The sequence below is a fragment of the Lotus japonicus genome, chromosome 1 (genome assembly GCF_012489685.1).
Source record: "Lotus japonicus ecotype B-129 chromosome 1, LjGifu_v1.2".
NCBI lineage: Eukaryota > Viridiplantae > Streptophyta > Magnoliopsida > Fabales > Fabaceae > Lotus > Lotus japonicus.
Genome location: NC_080041.1, coordinates 98,780,388 through 98,805,932, shown reverse-complemented (window position 1 = coordinate 98,805,932; position 25,545 = coordinate 98,780,388). Strand labels below are relative to the sequence as shown.

Below are 25,545 nucleotides of genomic sequence, written 5' to 3'. Positions count from 1 at the left end.
GAGTATAAATTTTTGAAAAATTCAATGATAAAATTCAGTGCAATGTTCATATAAAATAATTATGGTTATGCTCTTTAATCTTGTGCTTGATTTTGTATACTTTGTCTGGTTTTTTTTTTTTTTTGATAAGCCAACACATTGCATTTAACCAGCACAAGGGGTGCTAACCCAAATACAATGAGAGAAAAATCTGTCAAAAAACAGAGAACAAAGGTACAATAGGGAGAAAACAGTAAACCAGAAAATGAAAAATACATGAAGACACCCCGCAAAAAGGCTACAAATTATTGTGTCTTCACAGCCTATTCCTAGAAATCTAGCAGCAAAGATCCACCGCTGATTTATTGCCTCCATACCATCCCATTAACAAACCGCAGCAATATTGTGTGCCACCATCATACATAGCCCGCCCCAACATCCAGATAGTATGTCCAACCACTATAAAGAAAGAATGCATACCCCTGGATTCTCCTTCCACTCAAACCATGAATACATAAAGCCATCCACCTTTGCCCTCAGCCACTGCCATGCTCTCAACTGAGCCAATTCTAGAATCTGGTTAGGATCAAAGGCACCCCCCTGAAAAATTACCTTGTTCCTTGTCAACCAAATAGACCACACCAGTGCCATCCAAATGGCAATTTCTCCTGCCTTCTGATTTTTGTTAATGCCAAAGAATGGGAATTGCAACATCTGATCCCGCGGTGAGGCCGCCACAGCCGAGAAGACACCAAGCCAGGCAAAGCAAGCATACCAAACTGGATTTGAAACAGCACACCTGGAGAATAAATGCATACTTGTTTCCTCCTCTTGTCGACATAACGGGCATGTAGACCCCTCTCCCCTTGTCAGAACCTGCCTCTTGCAAAGGTTGTCCCTGGTTTGGATTCTATCCTTCAGTAAACGCCAAATGAATGCTTTGACATTAGAGGGGACTGGTGCTGACCAAACCAGTTTCAACACTGGGTCTTCTTCCTCCAAGTTTTGAGCCTGCAGAAATAAATAAGAAGAGTTAACTGTATAAATCCCCTCCCCATCCTGCCTCCAAGTCCACCTGTCCCGTCTACCCTCTGTTAAACATTTTGTCCTCAACTCCCCCAACATCGCCTCTAACCACCCCACTTCTCGCCCTCTCAGCCCTCTCCTCCATTTGAACACCCATTCCCACTCTCCATTTAACCAATGGCCCATATTCTTGACATTTTCACGTTTTTGCTGTGAGAGATTATATAGTCTCCGATAACTAAGGTCAAGAGATCCATTCCCAAGCCAGTTCTCAGACCAGAACTTAGTAGCATCTCCCTCAAGCACTGTTTTCTGTATACAAGTTTCAAACCAATTCCACCCTTCAGAAATACAACTGGCCTTGGCATCTCTCCACCATGGTGAATCCCCATATTTATCTCCCCGTGCCTTTATCACTCTACACCATAGGCTATGTGGTTCTGTTAAAAAACGCCAATTCCATTTACCAAGGAGGGACAAATTAAACAGACGCCAATCTTTGATTCCCAGTCCACCATGATCCTTAGGCTTACACACCTCTGACCATTTTACCCACGCAATTTTATTCCCCATATCCACACCGCCCCAAAGAAAGTTCCTCATAATCCCAGTACAAATACGGAGCACACCAGCAGGAACTTTAAAGAATGAGAGATAAAACAATGGTAGTGCAGAGAGCACACTCTGTATGAGGCAAATTCTCCCCCCAAAAGAAATATGTTTCTGCTTCCAAGCTGACAACCTTCCCCTCAACTTATTAACAATTGGATCCCACAGTGCCAAGCTACTTGATTTTCCTCCCACTGGAATACCCAAGTAAATAAATGGGATGCACATTATCTTACAATGGAGCACAGCAGCAAACCTGCCAAGACAATTTCTATCCACTGCCACCCCAGCCAATTTGCTTTTGTGGAAATTTACTTTTAATCCTAATATTAATTCAAAGCACCGTAACACACATTTCATGGTTGCCACATTTTGTGGAGTTGCCTCCCCTACAAATACCGTATCATCAGCAAATTGGAGCATGGAGATTACAAGCTCAGATTGTTCACCCAGTGCAAACCCCACAAATTTTCCCAGTCTGACAGCTTGGTTAAAGAGACCAGATAATCCTTCTGCTACAATTAGGAACAGGAACGGGGCCAAGGGATCCCCTTGGCGAAGACCCTTCCCCATGCTAAATTCCTCACAGGGGCTGCCATTCACCAATACTGACACTGATGCAGACTTAATGCAGCTCATGATCCATTTAATCCATCTTTTATTGAAATTCATTCTGTTCATCATGTATTCCAAGAATTCCCAACTCACTGAATCATAGGTTTTTTCATAGTCAACTTTAAATACTACAGTTGATTTCTTTGATTTTTTTGCCACATCAAGTACCTCATTTATCACAACCACGCTATCCAGCATATTTCTCCCCCCCAAGAAAGCAAACTGTGTATCATGAATCACCTTAGGTAACACTCGTTTCAGTCTCATGGCCAGTAGTTTCGAGACCACTTTATATACACAGCCAATTAATGATATAGGCCGAAAGTCATTCAAGCTCAGTGGAGAATTTACCTTTGGGATCAAAGCTATAAATGAAGCATTACTGCCCCTAGGCCAAGCACCTCTGCCCCAGAAATCTGCAAGCACTTTCTGAAAATCCTCTTTGAGCAAGTGCCAGAACTTCTGAATGAATCTAAAATTGAATCCATCCGGTCCCGGGCTTTTGTCTCCTCCACACTCCCATATTGCCTCTCTCACTTCATCTTCCTCAAATCTGCAAACCAAGATATCATTGTCTGCCTGTGATAATTGCGTGAAAGGCACCCCATCCAGAGTTGGGCTTGCCCAAGGATTTGCTGCAAACCTCTCCTCAAAGAAACTCTTCACCTCAGCTTTCACCATCTCCGGCCTTTCTTCCCATGAGCCATCCACCATCAACCCCACAATTGAATTTGAGTGTCTGCGCCAGTTAATCAAAGAGTGGAAATACCTGGAATTTTGATCCCCTTCCTTAAGCCACTGTGACCGTGATTTCTGATATAACAGGGACTCCTGCAATTTCAGAACTGACCAAAAGTCAGACGTGGCCATTTTGAGTTGATTTACTTCCTCTACTGACAGACCCATTTCTTCCTGTTTTCTGTCCAGTTCATTAATTTGATGAACCACCGTATCCCTCCTAGTCCTCAGATCACCAAACACCTCCTTATTCCAAATCTTTAATTGTGCTTTTAATCCCTTCAGTTTTTCCTTGAGCTTATACGCACCCCAGCCTTGAACCTTTTGAGCTTCCCATGCTGTTATGACAGCCTTCTCAAAACGGTGATCCTTCATCCAGCAGTTCATTACTCTAAAGGGCTTTGGACCCCAATCCTGATACATTGACCTTAGCAGCAAGGGACAGTGATCAGAAATATCTCTGTGGAGACCCAGTTGTGTACTATGTGGCCACTTTGCCAACCAGTCTGGAGACAATAGAAAGCGATCAATTCTGCTCTGTGCCTGTCCATTTGGTCTGTACCAAGTATATTTTCTCCCTGACAGCGGCAGATCCCAAACCTCCATATCCTCAATGAATGTATTGAATTCTGCCATGTCTCTCCTTTGTGATCCAGAATTAAGTGCCACGCCTTTGCGTTCATCCTCAACTCGCACTGAATTGAAATCACCACCCAAGCACCAATGCGATGCCGGATTTCGATTTTTCCATTCAATTAATTCCTGCCACATAATCCGCTTCTCCTCTAGTCTGCAAGATGAGTAAACACATTAACAATAACAGATGATTCAACCATATCGCCCCAACGTCCAACAAGCCCCAAGAAACCTGGTTTGGAGTAACAATCTTGCATCTGAAACACCCCTCGTTTCCAAACGCATAACAGACCGCCCCCTCTATTCACTGCCGGAACAGCCTGCCACTCAAAATGCGAATCCCCCCAAATTTGCAAGCATATTCGTGCATCCACAACCTCCAATTTGGTCTCCTGTATACATATAAAATCAATTTGTTCCTTCGTCACTAGCTCCCTGATGACTTTCCTCTTGGCAGTACTACCCAGACCTCTGATGTTGTAGGACATTATCTTCATGGAAAATTGTTTGCACTCCTGTTTGGCACTGCGCCAATTTGATCCCCTGTCTCCCTTGCGTCTCTACTTTCCATCTCCGCCAATCTGCTAAGAATCTCTACTTTGTCTGGTTATTAAAAATTTAGACTGTGAGGGACAGGGACGTAGTTTTACCTACTCAAGAAAATTAGTATGAGTTTGAACTTGTGACCTTGAGTTACGAAACTCTGTCACACTCCACTAAACTAAATCGGGTATATTGTAATATTGTATCATATGGTTATCTCATACTTTATAATAATCTTTAAAATTTACAACATGCTTGTAGTTGTACATACACTAACAAACATTTCCCCCCCACCCCCCTAAAATTACAATGACAAGTCAATATACAAAAAGCCATAAGTGGACCCCACCTACGAATACCATACTGCCCCAACTCTCACGTATTCATTCTTGTTTCTTCCTACTCTGTCTGTCTCCCAACAAAACCATTGCAAAAGCTCTCTCCCCTTTCACTTTCTCACACAATCCTCAACACCACCATTTCTCTCTCTCTGCCCCTTCTTTCCTTTCACTTTTTCTCAGTCTTTAATTGCTGCAAGCATCAAAATTCCGCGTTAAACTATAGTGGGTTGGTGCAAGTTTCCATTTTCCTCCTCTTTTTGGCTGTCAAAAAGATACCCAGTTGGAAAAGTCTTCATTTTTTTTGGCTCTTGTCTGTTAAAACTTGATTCTAGTTTCACTCCTAAAACATTGTCCATCTGGGTCTTGGTGATAGTGAGACTCAAGAGAATTTCAGTGAGAATGATGTACAAGAAGAGTTGTAACTTCCAGTTGGGTAAGAATTTATTTGGAAAATCCTTCATAATGATATATTGTTACTAAATGGGATTTGGATGCTTCTGTGACTGTTTTGTTGTGAAAGCTTTATTGAATTTGATTACATTCATTGATTCTATTTGTGCAGAAATCATGGAGTTGTGCTTGAATTGGTGATCATGGAATTTTGGATTTGATTGGGGGCCAAACTTTTGTGTGTTGAGCTTTTTTTTATGGGATTATTACCAAACTTTTCCATCACGTTTAATCATTCAACTTTAACTTTTTTCTATTGGAAGAAAGCGTGGGAATCACTGAACCACTGAGCTGTAAATCTGTGGATAGATGCATCAAATTTGCCTTTTCTTTTGTGGGAAGTGGATAACTGAGTTAAGGTCTCTGCATGAAGCTTGTATTGCCCTTGTGAGCTCCACTCAGTTGGGAAACTTGGGGAACTGAAATTGGAATTTTTGGATGCTTTGTGAGTGGACTCATGAAGCTGCATCTTTGTCTTTTGCTCTTTCAGCATGTTGAGTCAAAAAGTCCCTGAATAAGAGGTACTTTGTTCATCCAATCTGATTTTCCTCTACTTTTTCAGTTTTCCTTACATGCCATATTGCTAACCTCTTAATTTACTTGCATCTTCTTCCATTTTCTGTGGAAACCCAACTTTTTGTCCATTGAGGAGTTGGTGATTCAGATGATCAACTGTGTGATTGAAACATACTTGTTCATATGAAGAGATTAGTTTGTTCTGCATATATTTAGTGCATCATTTCTCCCTTGTGATTAGGGTGTTGTGCATGAGCTATGGTTTTGGGGTGATAATCTGTGCCTTTATGACTTTAATATCATTGTTTCCTTCAGGTTGAGCAAGATTATACCTCTGAGGAGTTGTGTTAAAATTGGCAAAATAAGGATATAAGAAAGTCAACTGTGCCAATCAATATGCCAAAGAGGTCCAAAAGATTCCCTGTCCAGTATGAGAAAGACCAGTCAGGTTGTATGTGGGGTTTTATCAGTATATTTGATTTTCGCCATGGCCGCTCTACTTGGAAGTTAATTGCAGATCGGAGTCACAGCAGCAGGCATGCTGTTGGTAAGAAACCTTTTAATGTCTAAATTTGTACTTCCAAATTTTGACAACATTGTCATATGTGTATAACTATATATCAATAAGGAATGTCTTTGTGTAGAAAAAATATGTTTATGCTAAATAATTTGGATGGGAAACTGATGCAATCCCTCCCAATAGATGACTTTCCCGGTGTCATACTCTGCTTTAGAAGCGTTTGTGCCATGAGTGATGTTTGTGCATCAATCAATGTTTTACTATATTTGAGTTTTAAAGTCTTTCATTGTCTTTGTATACTGATCCTGGATTATTGTCTCAAACTGTGCTGCATTCATTGAAAAGAATCATAAAAATCATTGAATTTCATATTTTTGTTTGTACAGGTTCTATACTTGCCAAGAACAAGTTTGAGACATTGAGCAATTTGGATGAAGAATATCAGGGCAATTTTGTAAGTCTGTCCATTCATATGCTTATGCAAATTTTGAATATTTTTCTTCCATCCAAAAATTTGAAGTTTAAATACATGAAATTGGCAAAATTTTAGAGTGTTAGTCACACTAGGTTATTCGCCATTTGCTAATAGTATGTCTAGTTAAGTCATTTATTGATATTACTGCATCATCTAAGTTTCAGGACAGAGTAGAGAGTAAAAGACTAACAGTGACAACTGATGCTGATAAGCTTAGTGTGAAGAAACTTATAGAAGAAGAAATGTTCATTGACCAGGATGATGTAAAGGATCAAGTTAATGCTGAAGTAGAATCAAAGCAATCCAGATCAGGGCGTGAAGACTCCCTGAAGACAGATTCCAAAAGAAAAAAGAAATCTCGCAAGAAAAGCGCCGATATGGATAGCCGTGAGTTGAATGCAACCTTGAAACCTGAGCTCTTACATAATCAGCATTTAAAGCAGCAATCAAAAGATGACATTGATTTGGACAAGATAATGGAAGATTTTTGTGATATTGAACGTGCTTGTTCCATGATGCATGAGGACAATGATGGCAAAGTTCACGCACAATCAGACCCAAAACATGTTATCTCTGAAGACCTTGCAAAAGATGCAATACATGACTTCGTGAATCATATGATATTGAATGGGAAAGATCTGGTAGAAGATAGAAAATTCCTTTGCTCACAGGAACTCGTGGAAGCCCTTCGGGTTATAAGCTCAGATAAGGAATTGTCTCTCAGACTTCTGCACGACCCGAACTCTCACTTATTGAAATATATTCAGGAGGTTGAAAATGCTAAAGGGGGAAGTGACGAAGAATACAGTTCAATTACTAGCTCCAACTTATCCAAACAAGACCATGGAAATCTGAAACAAACTAGCGAGATTGTCAACCGCAAGCATCTTAAATTTTTGAGGAAGAAGGTAAAGTCTCAATCAAAAGGTCCAACAAATAAAAATGAGAAGAGCGAGTTTTCAAACAGAATTGTCATTCTGAAACCTGCGCTAACGGGCATGCAAAATTCTGAAAGTGAAAACAACCTTGCTTCATCACTGGAATCTCAGGATATTGTCCATTACAAAGGCCCTCCAGTAAGAGCAAGTTCACATTTTTCACTTAAAGAGATAAAGAAGAAATTAAAGCATGCTATCGGAAAGGAGAGGCATGGAAACCCTGAACTCGCTGCTGAACATAAAAAAAAGGAAGCAGGAGGCAAAGCCATTGGTAAAGCTAGTCTTGGAATGAGATCTCCTAGTAAAGAACATTTCTTCATTGAAAAGATTGCAAGACCTATGTTTGATGTTATGAAAGGAAACAAGACAAGTACATTGAAATACTCTGTGGAACATGAAAGTGATGCTCCCAAAGATAGGGTTTCTAACATATATATTGAGGCCAAGAAACATCTCTGTGAAATGCTGGATAATGGAGATGAGAACACAAGCATTTCAAGCAGGCAGATTCCCAAAACCCTTGGGAAAATTCTCTCACTTCCCGAGTACAGCTTTTCTCCTCTTGGAAGTCCTGCAAGGAATATGGAGCACCATTTTGTGACTGCACAGGCGAGATTTCCCACTTCAGATAAAACTTGTGAGGTTAATGAGGATAACTCTTCTCCCAAACAAGCAACCTCTACTGGTCATGTGGATCAGGAAACAGACAATTCAGAGAACCAGACAAGCATTTATGATGAAAGCTCTAAAATTGAAGTGCAAAAAATAAAGTCTGAGTCAACTCTCTCGCGTGATCCTGGTCAAGTTTATACTAATGAAGGTATTGTGTTCACTTCAAAGTACATGATTTAAATTATAGATGCTGTAATGAACTTTGGTTTGTGCATTCATGCATGTGATTATAGATCTTTTTTCATTTATCCTCTCTAAATTTTTGTGCAGATAATTTAGAATCTACAGAAGAGAAAAGTGTTCTGGAATCTTCCAGGGATCCTACTGGCTTCATTGCAGGGAAGGACCAAAATAATGATATCTCACAAATTCCTGATAGTGCTAGATGTTCTGAATTTTTGAATGAGGTAATGTCACTCACTCAATACATAAATTTTTTATGTGAATCTTAATTAGGGGTAAATTGTCTATAATGCACGGAGTATGAACTTCTTAAGATTTCTTCCAAAGCCTAGATATCTATAAGATTTTAACTGAAGCATAAATTATTATCTGATTCTTTTGCAGGATGTTGCAGAAGAGATCCAACCATCGTCACCACTCTCACCCCCTTCTCGCTCTTCCATCCCTAAGAAACTTGAAGAGCTACCAAGTCCTGTTTCTGTGCTCGATACACTGTTCACAGAAGATGACTTCAGCCCTGGGTTCTCCAGATGTCAACCTGGTAAACATTCCTTCATACTTTATCCTGAAATTTATCTGAAAGAGTTTTCAGATATTTTGTTTGGTTTCATATCATTGTCCCTTTTCATTGCCCGCAGACAAATTAAAGTTAGAAACTATTTCTGAGAGACCAACTAACACTTTTAATTTATCATATTATTTTCAATCTGGTAACACATTCATTCTTGATTTTCAGTTAAATTATCAGCACAACCAATACAAATTCAATTTGAAGAACACGACTCTTCAACCACGGATCAATTTGATAGAGGAAAGTATCGTGTTGAAGAAAATGAATTGATATATGACTACATTAATGCTGTCTTTCATGCCTCTGGCTTGACTCGAGATCAATTGTTCATGAAATGCCTTTCCTCAGACAACATACTAGATCCTTCCCTGTTTGATCAGATTGAGTTCTTCTCAAATCTACTTCGACACGACCAGAAGCTCCTATTTGATTGCATCAATGAAGTTCTCATGGAGATTTGTTGGCATTACTTTGGGGTCTCGCCTTGGGCATCATTTGTAAATCCTAGCATTAGACCAACTCCAAGTATGAAGAAGGTTATTCTCAAGGTCTGGGAAGGAGTGTGCTGGCATGTCCTTCCCTTGCCCCCGCCACATACTTTGGAGCAAATTGTGAGGAAAGACATGGAGAGAAATGGAGCATGGATGGACCTTCGAGTTCATGCTGAAACAGTTGGTTTTGAAATGGGCGAGGTGATTCTCGCCGAACTGATCGAAGATACAATTTTGAGCCTTGTGAGTGAGGGTACAGAAAGTAGTTCTTTTCTGCTTCAATTTGAATTGAAGGACAATGAGAGGAGCACTGGCTGAAACTGCTTTCTGTCCATAGTTGGAGCTTGATACTGTTTCTGTTCACCATAACTAACTGATATCAGATAGTGTAACGTGAGTGTGAATGAGGATACTCAATAAAGAACCTCAACTCAAAGGTGAAAACAGGAAGCCAGTTGCAGTTGCTACTTGCAAAAGAACAGAACTAGGCTTGTTTTCAAAGACAAACAGAAAGAAATAGTTTTATTCGGTGTGGGACTCATTTCACCAAGTGAAGGCCCAAAGGTGTTTGGTTGTAGATTTTGTAAAGTTTGATTTTCTGATCACCTTAGCTTGTGTGTTGTAATTTTGTTTGATATCATCCTTCTTTGTATATTTGCTTTTTGGTTAACCCAGATTGTATTCATAGTGTGGAAATAATGGAATGTGAATTCAGCTTGGTGTAGCTTCAAAGGGTTGAACTAACAGAAATATGAATAACTAGATGTTAGACCCGCGCGTTGCGCGAACATATATTATTTTTTTCGATATTTATTATAAATTATGAAATGCAAAGTTAAATAGTAAGATAAAGTCTTAATTTTTTCAATGTTGATAATATTTGTCGATATTTAGAAGGTTAACCTGGGTGCTCCAGATGTCAATCGGGTAAACATTCCTTCATGAGGACTCCCTCTGGTTTTCAGTTGTGAAAGTTTAAACAAGATTTGGAAACTTCTTGTTTTCTCCCTCTAAACCCTAAACTAAAAGTAGAAATAAGAACAATAGATTGCTTGGGTTCTCTAATTTGCACTTTATCCTAAAATTTATCTGAAACAGTTTTTAGATATTTTGTTTGGTTTCATATTATTGTCCCTTTTCATTGCCTTTTATCATATTAATTTGATTTAGTTCTTAAATTTCATACTTTTAATATTCTTGACATACATTTTTGTAAATTATTTGAGTTAAAATGTGTTTTCTACAAGACTTATTTAAATATATATAGAATAAGCAAGCTTGTCAGTTGTCAATCCTAGATAGAAAAGTGTAGCGGCAAACCCCAAAAAACATTATAGCAGTATAGCGCATAGCAAGATGACCGCTACATGAAGGAGGAAGAAGAAGAAAGAAGACAAAGGAAGGAGGCTGGAGGTCGCAAGAAGGTGGCCGAAAGGTGGTCCAAGTGGCGAAGATGTAGGAGTAAGGGTCTACAAGAGAAGAAAGGTGCAAGTCAGATGTGTATTCTGTTTTTCGAGGGAGGGGGACTCTCTAGGTCATAATAAACAAAGTACGGAGTACCAAGAATACTCCAACTAATAGATCTGAAAAACCAATAGTAATCCCAACTAATAGAATCAAAAAACAAAAAATGCCCTTAAACTAATAGCCCCAACGTTCTAATTGTGAGTGCATTTTTGACTTTTTGAACCTTCTTCTCTCTTAAAAAATCAGAAACCCTATAGCAACAAAATAGCTCTGTGACAACTGTGATTTTGGCCCGCTAAAACAGCTACAAGAACCGCGATCGCACCGCTGCAGGCGCCACCTTCACGGGAAATCTCTGCTTCGCCCCGCACCACCGTGATTGCACCGCTTTTGCATGCTATTGGCAAGTCTAATAATAAGATTTGAAAAAACGAAGTCCTGGGTTCCCGCGGGTTTCCTCGAACCCAACAAGGATAGGGTTAGGTATCATAATTTCATCTCTGCCTTCCTAAAACCCTGCCCCACCTCGTTTCCATGCCTACATGGAGGAGTGATTCCATAACCTGATTTACCAATCAACACCACAAATTTTACCCGCCATCAAGAACATCACATCTTGGATAAGACCACTTGAGGCATACAAGAAACAGCAATGTATGTTCCATTAGTATCAGTTGCACAAAAGAGTACATATGCTCAAATGTTAACATGTCAAACAGTACAAATATACTGAACTACATACCATTTCTCTCTGTATAGGGGTGGGAATAGGCCGGGCCTAGGTAGGCTTTGCTTAAATAGGCCTAGCCTGTTTAAAAATCTTAAGGCCTGAGACTGGCCTATGGCCTATCAAAGGCTTTTTTTCGAGCCTGGCCTGAACCTTCCGAAAGCCTGGCTTGACCTGGTAGCCTGTTTCACAACAAGAGTTTTACGTTTGTTAACAAATTTATTTATAAAGAAGCTATCAAACTTATAAGCTAACGAGTTAAATTATACTAAAATAATCTTTTCAACAATCAGACTTATAATATTATTAGCTAATAGGTAGTGAAGAAACTAAACGAGATTATGTTGGTTTCTTAGAGTTGGAGAGCCAATTTAAAATCACACGTCATATTAAGATATTTAAATACGTCATATATTTATTTTTAAAAAAGACTTATAACTTTGAATCGTTATATAAGTCAATTTGCTTAAATATATAAAAATCTCAATAAGTATATAATATCAAGATATTATAATAAATTTCTAATATATAGACATCATCAAGGGTAAAATATATTTATACTTATCATATTTACAATTTACCAAAAAAATACTAATCATATTTACTTAAATAGGCTAGCCTGTAAGGCTTACAAGGCTTGTTGAATGGCCTGAGCCTGGCCTTTTTAACTATATAGGCTTTTCAAAAAGCCTAAGCCTTGCCTATTTACCAATTTGGCCTGGGCCTGTGGTAGGCTAGGCCATAGGCCCCTACGAACGGTCTAGCCTATTCCCACCCCTATCTCTGTACATTGTTACATGTTTCCTTGTTACAATGAAGGTCTTGTAAAGAAGGAGAGGGAAGGAGGAACATAGTCAGAATGTGGACACTGAGACTAGGATTAATCCCTCATCGAGAAGTTGGATTACAATTGGGTAGGCAAAAAGCACTTCTACTCATTTTTCTTGAGTGCACAACTAAGGGTGTGTTCGCTTTGAAATTCGGTTGAAATCAAAACAGACAATAAATACCATGAAATGCATCATGTCTTTAATTTTTAAAAAGATGTACTGGATCGAACTATGTGATAACTTACAGCCTTGCAGTAAAAAACAACTCCTACTAGTAAATGTCACTTCTGCTTTTTATTTCCCGGTATAGACGAGGTCGGAGGAGCTACTGCTTTCCTCTTGACAAATGCACTTGTTCTGCTTTCGGCATCTTCATCGTCTTCATCATCATCTAAAATATTTGATGCAACTGAAGTAGACTCTTTAGCAATATTGGATGCTTTTCTTTTTGCAGCATCCAATTTGGCAAACAATTTTCTTTCAACAGGGTCATTTGATGTAGCCTCAACTTTGGATTGGCGTGAGACTTTTGCCCCAAGACCAAGCCTACAATGATGTATAAGGGTATAGCATAACGTAAATAATCGTGAAAGACAAATAGGCATATCAAATAGATTCACAGAAGCCGAAGGATCAACAATTTAACCGTGGTGATTATGCTAACCTAGGATGTCGAACCCCAATATCCATATCTGTTGTTTCATCATCTGCAGCTTTGCTCATATTGTTAACCCATACCTCAGCCTGCCAATCAAAAGAAGTAACTATGAGCAACACACAAAAAAATCAAAATATTATAGTTAAACCCCTCCTAGCCTATACTACAAAAAAGAAAGCATTAGCGCTAAAAGGAATTTGAAGAAAGAGTTTTCCACTCACCCCGGTTTGTGATATGATTTGGATTTTAAATTGTTAACACACTTCATAGTCTTACTGTTTCCTCTTTTTTTAGGATTATGGTGGGAAATATTGATAAAGAACTAAATTGCAAATCCAAATAAATCATAGATTGATCATATTGCATTCTAAGATCCAACATAATCAATATAAACTACACATATTTCTCTCAGAATTTTTCCCAAGAGATCAACGGTGATGACTCATAAGCTGGAAGAGACTGGGAAACAAATTTCGCAGTTTATTAAAAGATCAAACAGATTTTCAAGACTCCTCTGTTTTACTTGAAATGCAGATTTTTGGAATATTTCTTTATCATATACTCCCTCCGTTCCTATTTAACTGTCCACTTTGAAGAAAATATTGTGTTCTTATATATCTGTCCACTAATAATTTCAAGAGAGCATTAATTGATGTTTTCCAAGTAATACCCTTGTAGAAACAATAAATGAAGAAAAAAATGCAATCTAAAGGGTAAAAATGAAAAACAAATAATACTTTTATGAAAACCAACAAAATTAATTGCACTCCTTAATATGTGTGTTTCTTCTCTCCCGGACAGTTAAATAGGAACGGAGGGAGTATGAATCAACACTTACTTGCAAAAAAAGCACATAAATCAAAAGTAGTAAATAAATCCTTCAGAAAGATGGAAATCATTTTCTAGAATAAGCTCTAGAAAACAAATTATGTAGTTAGTACTCAGTGCAAACTTGGCAAAACATTTGATAAAACATTCATTCACTACTGTAAGATAATATCTGTATGAATGCAGATCAATGCCATATGAAAGAATTCACCATCCACTTAACAAGCACAAAAAGGGAGAAAAGAATGTTTACCAACTTGAATGCCTTGTCCAACTTAACAATTGGGGGAGCACTGGTTTTCTTTAGATTTTCCTTAACACTGGTTTCACTCATTCCTCTTTCTGCATCGATGAATTAAAAAGAACAATTAAAATTTACCAACAGAATGAATTATTGTGAATGATAGTTACTTACCGCAAAGCTGCTTCTTCCGACAGGTAACGGAGTCCAATCTCAAAGTCGCGGTCAGCGGCGGAAGAGAGAGGTCGTCAGCGCGAGAGATGGCGGTGGAGAAGTGGAGTTGACGGGAGACAGATCCAGAAATTTTGTGGAGCCTGGGCAACATTGGATATGTTTGGATGAGTTAGGAGATTTGGATCGGATAAAATTGAATCTGACAAAGACGTGATTTACGTTTGGATGCTTTCATATGAGTAACTTTGACTAAAATTGTATGTTAGTGAAAAGTGTAATGACCAAAACGGTATATATATATTAAATAAAATCAAATACTAAACTAAGGAATTAACTTTGAGTTAGAATCCACCACCTTATAACACGTCAACTAGCTGGCAATTCCTTGCTAAAAAATGCCACTGGGCTATGAACGTTGCATCCAAGTGTATGAAAAATCCTTCAACATGATATAACATATCAGTATAATAAAATGGAAAGCCACCAGAATAATGGATGAAAACGAGTGCGAAATTGAAATAAAAAACTGGAGAGTTTGTGGATGATGTGAATCAAGAATAGATCATAACTTTCATAGCTTAAAAAAACGCAAAGCATAAAAGGGTGGAATCCATCATCAGATTCAGAGGTCGAATCTGTATGTCTCGACGACATTGTGGTATGTGTGAGCTGCAAAATTGAAGCCAAAACCTTTCTTGAGGGCCAATTGGCAGGGAAAAATTGAAGACAAAACAGAGGAATTGGAAACCAAAACCTCACTCTGTCTCTCTCACTCACTCTTTCACCATAATGACTACATGCTTCTCAATCTCAAATCTCAATCTCACAATGAAATTGACAAACCGCCCACCCACAGGCCACACCGCCACATAGCCCACACTCTCACAGTCTCACTTCTTCACTCACCCCCTTCCCACAGGCCACCACACCGCCACTCCCTCTTCACTCACCCACCGTCGCCGACTGCTCTCCTTGCTTCACTCACCGTCTCACACTCTCACCCACCCACGCCAATCAGAGTCAGAGGACAGAGACAAAGTCACAATTGATTAAGAAGTTTTACCTGCTTCTGCTTGGTGGTTTGGTGGAGGGAGCAATTGAACAATGGGTGAACAGAGGTGAAGCCGTGCGTGAAGGAAGTGGTGAAGCCGTGCGTGAGCAATGAACAATCGAGCAACTGAAAGACTAGGGTTTCAGAATTTTGTTTTTATGAACTAGTCCCTGAACTTTTCCCTTCAATAACTTTTCCCTTACCTTTACATTTGCCCTTTTTATTTTATTTTTTGTGGCGATATGGGCCAAAGAAAAAACACTGTTTTTTTGCCAGAGCCTGGGCACAGGCCCAGGGTGGCCAGGCGGTAGATCCGCCTCTCACGGGAGAGAGGGGCGGTCAGGGGAGAGGAGAGTTTGAGAGAAAATTCAATTCGTTTCAGGAAGAGAGAGGATTAGGGCTGGTGTGAGAGAGAGCAAAAAATTATATTTTATCCTTAAAATTCAATTTATCTCTTATTATTTATTTTTTTAAGAACAAATTAGAAAATTTGATCACTTAAATTAAATTTCCAGTTTCAACAAGGAAGTTGGAATATAGAGATTAGGGTGTACAAGACCCGGCCCTATCCGAACCCGACCCGATCATTAAAAGATACCGGGTTCGGGTTGATCATAGAGTTATCCAGCTTCGGGTCGGGTCAGGTTCAGGTTGACGCTCGGGCCACTCGGCCCGTCCCACATATATATTTTATAAAATTTTAATTTGTTATAATGGTTAAAATGTGATAGATGGTGCTCAAATTTATCTTACCATGTGGATGACATGAAAATGTTTAACATCTATCTTATGAATTAAATAAACGTTGGTAAAAAGATGGACATTTTCATGCTCTAACAAGAGAAAATCATGCATGTGCGTTATGCACATCTAAGACAAGTGAAGAGAGATCAAACAAAATGAGTGACACGTGTATATAGATCAAACAAAATGTAAACCTCTCAAGTGTAATAGATTATGCAAAGAATTGGATCATTTCAAGTTCTTTCTTCTAAAAAATAGTTCTCACTTATAACTCTTTTAGTATGGTATTATCTTTAAATTTGACAATTAGTATCAAATAGTCTTAGATTTATTGTCCCTCGGGCCAACCCGATCTCATCCTACATAGACCCGTCCTAAATTGAACCTGCATATTGTCGGGTTGCTTCGGGTCTAGGAACGAGTTATGGTATAAGAATTAGCCCGGTCAATATTTAGGGTCGGGTTAGGATTAGGCAAAACCCGTCATAACCCGTCTCTTGTACACCCCTAATAGAGATCTCGAAAATTCAAGAATCTTCAAACTAACATCATTATAGCACTTCAAAATCATTGGTAATGATTTATCTCTTTTATTATTATTTTTTCTTCCAATGGAATTATTTATACAAGATGTTTGGTTTTTTCGAAAAAGGGAATGTTAGGGAAATCACTTGCATGGAGCTAAGAGCAACTCCAATGACAAATTCCATATTTGGTTTCTTAACACACTATTCAACACAATTCTGCAGTATTCCTGTGGACCCATACTGCCACTTCAAACTTAAGGAACTCCTAAGAGCATCTCCAATGCAAGATTTTTAGTTCTTATTTTTGAGTTAAGAACTAAGAACTGAGTTCTTAACCACTAGAAGTGCTGACATGAAGTTCTTAGTTCTTAAAAATAAGAGCTCAGTTCTTATATAATGAATTTTACTCTTTGAGTTCTTAACATAAAAAATTATTTTTTCTCTTTCATCCAAATTATTTTATTACCTTATGAGCTTTGTTTTATTACTTTATGAAAATAAAAAGTATAAATAATGTGTTTGGTGAGACCAAATGAATAATGGTAAGAATTAAGAACTAAGAACTCATTGTTTGAGCAAAATTGCTTGAGAGTTGCTTAAGCACATGTGGCAATACGGGCCCACATGAGTAGTGCTAAGAACTAAGAAATAAGAACTAGCATTGGAGATGCTCTAAGGAACTGAAGCAGATTTTGCTCCAACCCATGACTTCTTAAATTATTATTTGAAGGGTCTCACTCGTGTCTCACCATACAACATAAATTTATAATATTTATTTTCACCCAATTTAGATTTAAAATTTAATACTAAATCAATACTTCAACTAAAAAATAATTTAATTAATATTTATACGAATTTAATTTAAATTTACTTAATATTTAAAACAATTAAATTTAAATATCAGCATATTAACTTAAAAATAAAATAAAAAGTACATTGTGTTTTTTATAGCAAAAGCAATTTTATTGAATGTATAGAAGCTGAAAATTCAAAGACTGATGCCAAAACGGTGAGAAAACCGGTAAAATCGGTCAATTCACGCCCAAACGGGCAGAAAACCGGTTACAGCCGGTCTGGACCGGTCAATAGCGGGCAGAAAACCGGCTCAGTCGGTCACCCACTATAAATTATATCTTTTCCTCTCTCACTCTCCATTCATAACCCTAGTCGCTCCTCTCTCATTTCTTCTCTACTCTCACGCTCTTTCATTTCCTCTCTCTCGCTCTCTCCTTTCATCACTAACCCTAGCAGAACTCCTTCTTCCCTTCCTCTCTCCCTCACCTTCTCCTGACTTATGGGTTCAAATCCTCTCTCCCTCACTTCTTCTCTGTCTCTCTGGCCACAAATCCGCCCCCAACCTACCACCACCGCCATCTAACAGCCACAATCCACCCCAAACCGGCCACCACCGCCGCCAAATTGCCAAAATCCTCCCCCCACAACCCTTGTTTCCATCAAAGGAGCTTCCTTTTCCATCAAATTTGTCATCCCTGTCACTTCCCTTCATCAACTTTAGCAGATCGGGGCAAAGGTTGTTCCTTTTCCACTTGATCGGAGGAAATGAGGTCCCTTTTCACACATGCACTGCAAGATTGGAGCTCCCATGGTTTTTTTTCTCTGTAAAAAATTGACTTTTGTGTTCTCTGTAATATTCAAAAAATTAATGATAATTTGTTTTTCAATTTCATGTCTTCCTATTATGTTCTGCATATTTGTGTTGGGTTCAATTTCATCTTCTAGCCTTCATCTTCATTCTGTTGTTTTCCCACTGAAATCAGTTGGGTTTTGGTGAGAGAAAATAATAATTTTTAATGTTAAGGAACCAAAAGCAAAGTTCCTTGTGGAAGGAACCCTGCGCACTGTTCAAAAAATTAAGAAACCTTAAGAAACCCTGCTCCAATGTATAAGAAACTGTCCCTTGGTTTCTTAGCAACTCCATCTGGGCTAAGAAACCAGCGTTGGAGTTGCTCTAATAGTCATGTTGCATGGATTCCAACTCGCTTGGGATGGTGGGAGTAAGCATGTGGTTTTGTCGAGCTGACTCCCTAGAGGCTATCTCCCTGGTTCTGGGTGCGCCTCCTCCACGACATAGGTGTGCGACTCTCATATGAGATATAAATGATATTGGCTCTCTCGGCAATGAGAGGTGTCAATGATTCATACTTTGAGACAGATGAATGCGTGTGCGGATTTTCTTGCCAAATATGGGGCCCTTCAGTAGGACCATTGGTGGTTCTTGATGTCCCATTGCTGGATATGACGTGGTTGCTGGTCATGGACGATGTTGGTTTCTTGCATGAGAAGGGCTAAGTTCTCACTAGTGTGGTGTTTGTTTTCCTTTCTTTTTGTTGTTTTTTCTTGCTTTCTGGGGCCAAGCCCCACTCATTTACAAAAAACAAATGATTGTTTTCTTGAAATTCTAAATAGACAAATATATTGAAACAATAATTTTCTCTAAGCTCATAGTTAATAAAGAATATACGTATATCATACCCTTAGCTTAACTTTTTTTCTCATGGTGACATGATTGAAACATTGTACCCAAAATTTATTTGGACAAACATTAATTAATGTTCCCTTTAAATTCTTAGTGGATTTTCTTTTTTCTCTAAGTTCAAAGTGATAAAAGAATGGAGGTATTATATTATACCACTAGCTTTAATTTTTTTTAAGAGTTTATTGAATATTTACAGTCAGTGTGAAACAATTTTATATTGACAATTAACCACAATATGTCATGAGGAATAATAACTTTTATTTTCAATTTTAATTAAAACAAAAATATATTTTTTGACGTGACAGAATTCAATCAGATGGCTATACAAACAAAATTTACTCTGACAGTGCACGCACCTTTAATCCTTTTTATAATGGTCACAGGATTGAAGCATTGTGTATATCTCTTTTTGTTAATATTAAAAAATCCACTTAATTCCAAACCTATAATTGCAAGTCTTGCAATCTACAGTCCATGGTGCACACTTTTTTTAGCTTCAAATTGGGCTAGATTGAAGACTACCTTTCAAGGGACCACATTATATATAATCATGGGAATTGATTTTTACACACTTATTTTATAAATTTGACACTACTTATTATTTTTTAAATAAATTATTCCAAAAGTAACTCTTTCATCAACCTACACCCACTTTGTCTACTTCAAGTCTTCAACCACACCCCTTTTATCCCTCTGAAAACAATATTCTTAAGATTAAAATTTGTCCATGAATGAAAATATTTTTTGATCGATATGAAAAATGTAGTAAAATAAATACACAGTTCTTAAATACTCTATTATATAAATACCTCTTTCAACCATTTGAAATGACAAATTTATCCTTGAATTAATTTCAAATTCCAATTATGCAATTGATGTTATTTCCACACTTTGACTAATTTACCAAAGCTCACCCAACACCTACAGTCACCATCACCGCCTCTGAGCACCGCCGCCACCTTTGGGCACCACCACCTCCGCCTCAAAGATCTTGGCTACTTTTTCAGTCCTCAAAATCACTACTTTCTTTAATACCATAGCCATATACCCTCAACACCAACAACAGATGAAGCCAAAATCCGATCCCTCAGTTTTTTCAATACCCATATCATTCAAAGAGAAGATGATCTACATAGGCTAGGCTGAAATTCAAGGATACAAACCCTAATCGTAACACAATCAATTGAATCCAACAAGTCTTGTAACCAAGCCAAGCTCCATCGCCGCTCCTCCACCAATGTTGCCAGGTTGTCTCTGCGAATAGGGATGGTGTGGGTTGCATTCAAGCCCACGAACGACACTCACCAGTGTTATCATTTCAGCGCGCGCGACCAGCGCCTCCCTTGTCGAACACAACCACTTCATTCTTGTCGCCGGTGTCAAAATGTAATACTAAATTTATTGCAATAAATCGCAGAATTTATTCGTAAATTACTTAATTTATTCTAACAAATTGTAGAATCACTCTCCGTGCATTGCACGAGTACAATGCTAGTTGAGAGAATTTGCTCCATGTTTGGAAGACATGCATAGGCGAAAATTAATGATTTGAATTAAAAAGTTATTTCATATAAAATTTTGATATAAATAACCAACAATAATCGATCCACTACTACAGAAAACACCTTTTGCCACGCCTCAATTGCCACGGTTATAGGCGGAACCGTGGCAATAGGTCAGTTACCACGGTTATACACGGAACCGTGGCAAAATGGTACAATATTTTATTATTTTATTTAGGAACCGTGGCAATAGACAATTTTTTTTGAGATTTTCACTTACCCAAAAACCCTAACCCTCTCGATCTGTTCTCTTGGTTCCCTCTCTATTCGCTGCAATACGTCCTTCTCTCCCTCTCGTTCTCACTGCAAGTCAGTCCTCCTCTCCCTCTGCTTCTCAATCGCTCTCTCTCTCCCTCTCCTTCGCATGGGAGAATCGCTCCTTCTCCTGCTCGGTGCCGCCCATTCCACCGGCGCCGCTCCTTCCCTCACACGATGATGGTGGAAGAATCTTCTGTTATCTTCTAGATACATTTCGTTCCAGATCTGTTTCTCCGTTTCCTTCGTTTCACTCGAAGAGCAGATCGGTGACGAAGATGAAAACAAAGAAGGTGACCCTCCCTGAGCACGCGACGGCGCGTCCTGTGGCGGCAATGCGAAGAGTGAACACGGTGGCTAAGGTGGTGCCGCCCGTGCCATTGCCTGCGCACCATCTTCCCAACTCATCCCGACTTGGAAGCTGGTTCCACTTTCTCTCTCTGCTGTGGTTCTGCCTCTCTTTATTTCCTCGCAGGTGATTCTAGCTTCTGGGCAATTGGATGAAGTTTACTAAATCATATTATTCATTCATTGGTAACTCTTGTGGTCACGCTATTGATTAGTGTAGTTTGCAATTGGTAGAATAATTTATGCACTAGAACTGTTTGATTAAATGCCTCACAGAAACCTTGTTTTGTATCTCCTGAACAATGCGGTTGAACTTAACTTGACTATATTTTCTTGAATATTTGTTTTACAAGTTGCTGCATTATGGAAAATCGAATTTAACCGATGGCAATACTTGAAAATGCTGCCAACAATGGTCATAGTTTCTGTCTTTCATTATGTGTGATTGGGAGAGGATCTCAATCTTAGTGTCTTATAGACAAAGGTAATCTCGAGAGTACATCTTTGATTTCATATTGTTCATCTCAGGTACTATAGACCATTGAGATGTTACTAGACTAGAGCATGGCAGCACTGCAATGGTTTTTATACACGACACTTGTTTCTTGTTCCTATAGATTAGGATGTCCAAGAAGTTTTTCCTATTCCTAAATCCAATTTGTTATTTTTCCTCTAGTAGGCATCCATATTTGGTCTTTTTGTTTCAATTGCTTTCTCATATTTTCATTGTAGCTTACACACATAAAACTTGTCTAATGAAGCTGTGTTATTGATGTCTTATTAATCTACAAACTGTTTGATGAAATGCTTGACTGACTTTTTCTCCTTTTTCTTCATGTTTTTGTTGAATGTGTGAGTATCACAAAGCTTGAAAAACGCACGGAGTCCATAACTGAGGTAGCGCACCAGCCCTCTTTTGAATTTGTGAAGAGTAAGGCAGGAGGAGAGCGCATCCAATAAATGCTTAGAATCTGGAACTGAGATATTCCGCCTGGTTTGCATAATTTGCTCTTACAATTTGCTGCTAATTTTACTTCTATAATTCGCTGATATGCTTGGACTGGTTTTATTGCAATCAAACATGTGGGAATGTGCTATGCCAAGGATGCCATAAGTATCGGGAGTGAAAATTCAAGTAGCTGAACTTATAATATATCAAGTTTAATCTTTGCATTCTGAATTTAGTTGACCACAAGGATACACACTTCACTTTCGTCAACACAACATAAAATTGGTTGCTAAATGTCTAATTAGTTATTGGCCAAACCTTTGTTCAACAAGCATGTCGTGAGTTGAGTTGTTCTGCACTGAAATTCTTTCATATAAAGTTGATAGTCATTTACTTTTATTGATAAAGTGCCAGCACATTTTGAAGAAGATTTTCCAAGGTGTTTGTTCTGGAGCTGGTATACAATCAGATTTCATGATTCGCATCATGCCTTGCTTGTTAAGTTGATTTTCCAATTTATTGAATGACTTGCACACTTGTAAATTGAGCTGTTGAAAATTCAAGTTCATAGAACATTTTGGATCCCCAAAAAAAAAATACAAGAACATGTGTCAAGATTAGATTTAAGTTGAAAAATCTCAACTTGATAATCCATGTATGATTATATGATGAAGAGTTAAGATTAATGCTTATCACCTTTGATGCTCTCACCATAAATGTGTGTTTGTTTATTTACTTCTCGTCTTAACGGCTGAATTTTACAGGTTGGGGGACTTTTGGGTTCTGGATACTGGTATGGCATTTTGTATAATATTTGTTCAGTTCATGTTCTGTGAAGACTTTGATGTTGTGAGACTTGACTTGTTTGTTGGCATGTTGGCATTTGGAACAAATGATGGTGTTCAAGATATATGGCAATGGTCTGAATTAACTAGCTTTGGTGACTTGCCTTCATCGAGGGATTTCACTGCAGCTTCAGCAATTGGAAACCGGAAAATTGTTATGTGAGATCTATAGCATTTAATTTGACTTTTTATCCTAATTGGCTGTATTAGGATCAAATTATAACATGTGATAAGGTGGGGTTTATTTGAATGCAGGTGTGGTGGATGGGATGGAAAAAAGTGGTTATCTGATGTTTATGTCATGGACACAAGTATTTTAAGGTTTAGTCCTCTTTTCCCAACATGTGTGTTATGCAAAATTCAAGTTCTGAATCAACATGTTTTGTTTGAGATAGTCTCTCAGGGTTTTTGATAAGAATTGATTGTGTCCTGCTCTGGAATAGTCCCCCAGCCCAAATAATCTCGTTGCTTTGATTTCTCTGACTTACATGTAAATAAGTAACTGTTATGAGATAATGGAGGGAGCATATATATTAATTGTTGCCATGTCAATCTCATTAGAAGTTATCAGCTGAAATGAGTGTTGTACCCTGACTTAACAGGAGGAGGTGGACCAATTATGGGCGATTTATGGGCATTGAAGGGCCTTATTGAAGAAGGTGTGTATGTTTTTGCCATCTTTATAGGTCTATCATGTATATTGCTGTTTATTTAGTTGCAGGCTGCAAGTTGTTATTGTCATGTGTTCCTTTGCTTTATTTTGGGTGCTAAATTTTCCTTCTTATGAGTTTTGTTGATTTTATTCAAATTTAAGTTTGATTCATTTTCAGTTTGAAATTTGTACACTATTAGTTTGACTCAATATTTAGCTTTTGCACCTGAACTATGTTTTGCTTAGTGAGATTGGATGGCAAAGCTTAGTGACTATGGATTGTCCATTATCTCAGAGAAAAATGATGCAAGTGGGGAGTCATCAGTAGTTTAACTTGGATAACTTCTGATCCATTTATAAATTAGCAGAAAGTCATTAGTAGTTTAATAATTTATTTGTGGATTCTTCCTAAGTTTGTCTCTTGATTTTGTCAACATGTGTAATTTCAGGCAAATGAAAAACTTAGAGGATGATGCTTATAGCTTTGGATTCATACTACTTGAGGCACTTGTTGGACCCTCAGTATCTGCTAAAAGAGAAGCAAGTGTGCTCAGTGCCACGGTATGTATAAAAGATAAAAGATTACATGATACATAGAATTAATTCTACACATAACATAAAAGCAAAATTGTAGCTCAATTAGCATTAGTTTAAGTCGTTAAGACTTAGTGCATGTTTAGTATCAAATTAGTAGGAACAAAGAGAAGAATCCTTATTAGCTTATTAGATTTTTTTAGTAACAAACCAGGTGTATGACCTATTGTCACGTTTAAAACTGTGGCAACAGAGGCCACCTATTGCCACGGTTAAGTAACTGTGGCAATAGAGGTCACCTGTTGTCACGGTTACGTTCTTAACCGTGGCAAAAGGTGGCCTCTATTGCAACGGTTAACTACGTAACCGTGGCAATAGGTAACCTCTATTGCCACGGTTAAGTACGTAACCGTGGCAATAGAAGGAACCTATTGTCACGGTTACGCTTTACAAACCGTGATAACATGCGAATCAATTGTCACGGTTCCGCCTTTAACCGTGGCAATTGAGCAATTGTCACGCCTTCTATCGTCACGGTTTAACCGTGACAAATGAGCGGTTTTAACCGTGACGAAAGGCCTTTTCTGTAGTAGTGATCACGGACTCTTGGAGTTCAAGAAGAAAATCTCATAGCATGAACAAGTGCAAATGTAACGAGATACACTGGTTGGTTTTGAATGAATGTTAATACTGCTTTGACAGAGAAAACTCTAAGGAATTTATAATTCTCTCTACATAGATTTCGAAAGAATTCCATATTAAACATGAATGAAAGTTCATCATCATTCTTCTTGATTTTTCATTATTTTTGTGTTTTATTGCTTTTGCTTGCTTTTTCTTTTCCATCTTCTTTTCCCTTTCCTCCTTTATCATTTTGTTTCTTGCTATCAATAGGAGGAGCATTGAGATCAACTTGAAGTGGAGCAGCTTGGAAATTTAATAGTAGACCAGGATAATGTCGATTAGCCACATGCTGATCTAAAACTTCTTTAGTTGAAAACTCATTGTCACACACATAACAACGAGGCATGATGAACAATTTGTAGGCACGTAACTAATATCAAAGAAAAAGTACAAGTTAACTAGCTAAAGATTTTGGAAGCTAATGATATAAATTAAGGTGAATTAGTATGGCTTAGTACGTAGCATAGAGAAGATAAATGACATCATGTTTATATAGTTGAGCAAACGATCAAGTTCTAATATGAATCTTAAATTCAACGTGACACAAGAAAATAATGATTCAAAATATGCTTAATTTCCTTATTTTAAACTTTTTATGCAATTTAGTGTAGTATCTTACGTCCAAATTTGTCACACTTGTAAAAATAATAAATAAACAAGCTCGTATGT

The 25,545-nt window shown here is 38.0% G+C and overlaps 2 protein-coding genes and 1 long non-coding RNA gene across 8 annotated transcripts; 2 read left to right on the top strand and 1 right to left on the bottom strand.

Moving 5' to 3' along the window:
- The first annotated feature begins 4,550 nt into the window (after positions 1–4,550).
- Positions 4,551–10,027, top strand: LOC130728258 (uncharacterized). 2 transcript variants are annotated; one of them, XM_057579658.1, is made up of 8 exons: positions 4,551–4,920; positions 5,050–5,458; positions 5,769–6,000; positions 6,360–6,427; positions 6,613–8,206; positions 8,329–8,465; positions 8,626–8,782; positions 8,978–10,027. In XM_057579658.1, exons 3-8 carry the CDS (start codon positions 5,850–5,852, stop codon positions 9,619–9,621), a joined length of 2,751 nt encoding a protein of 916 aa, XP_057435641.1. In that variant the 5' UTR covers positions 4,551–4,920; positions 5,050–5,458; positions 5,769–5,849; the 3' UTR covers positions 9,622–10,027. The 2 variants fall into 2 exon arrangements, with proteins under 2 accessions (XP_057435641.1, XP_057435640.1); XM_057579657.1 differs by having other exon boundaries at positions 6,607–8,206.
- An 833-nt stretch (positions 10,028–10,860) lies between these two features.
- LOC130728261 (uncharacterized) lies at positions 10,861–15,449 on the bottom strand. 3 transcript variants are annotated; one of them, XR_009015624.1, is made up of 8 exons: positions 15,292–15,449; positions 14,584–14,667; positions 14,229–14,368; positions 14,067–14,155; positions 12,992–13,071; positions 12,573–12,873; positions 11,513–11,679; positions 10,861–11,399 (listed from the first exon to the last, which is right to left on the bottom strand). XR_009015624.1 is itself a non-coding variant. In XM_057579662.1 (7 exons), the coding sequence occupies exons 4-6, from the start codon at positions 14,145–14,147 to the stop codon at positions 12,609–12,611; spliced, it is 426 nt and encodes a 141-aa protein (XP_057435645.1). In that variant the 5' UTR covers positions 14,148–14,155; positions 14,229–14,368; positions 14,584–14,667; positions 15,292–15,449; the 3' UTR covers positions 11,409–11,679; positions 12,573–12,608. The 3 variants fall into 3 exon arrangements, 1 of the variants encoding a protein (XP_057435645.1); XR_009015625.1 differs by having other exon boundaries at positions 10,861–11,333; XM_057579662.1 differs by lacking the exon at positions 10,861–11,399 and having other exon boundaries at positions 11,409–11,679.
- A 5,212-nt stretch (positions 15,450–20,661) lies between these two features.
- On the top strand, positions 20,662–24,214 carry LOC130728262 (uncharacterized). 3 transcript variants are annotated; one of them, XR_009015627.1, is made up of 7 exons: positions 20,662–21,339; positions 21,566–22,206; positions 22,926–22,954; positions 23,069–23,160; positions 23,262–23,327; positions 23,609–23,665; positions 24,108–24,213. It is a non-coding gene; the product is annotated as an uncharacterized LOC130728262 (long non-coding RNA). The 3 variants fall into 3 exon arrangements; XR_009015626.1 differs by having other exon boundaries at positions 20,664–21,339; positions 23,069–23,165; positions 24,108–24,214; XR_009015628.1 differs by having other exon boundaries at positions 20,673–20,761.
- The last annotated feature ends 1,331 nt before the right edge of the window (positions 24,215–25,545 follow it).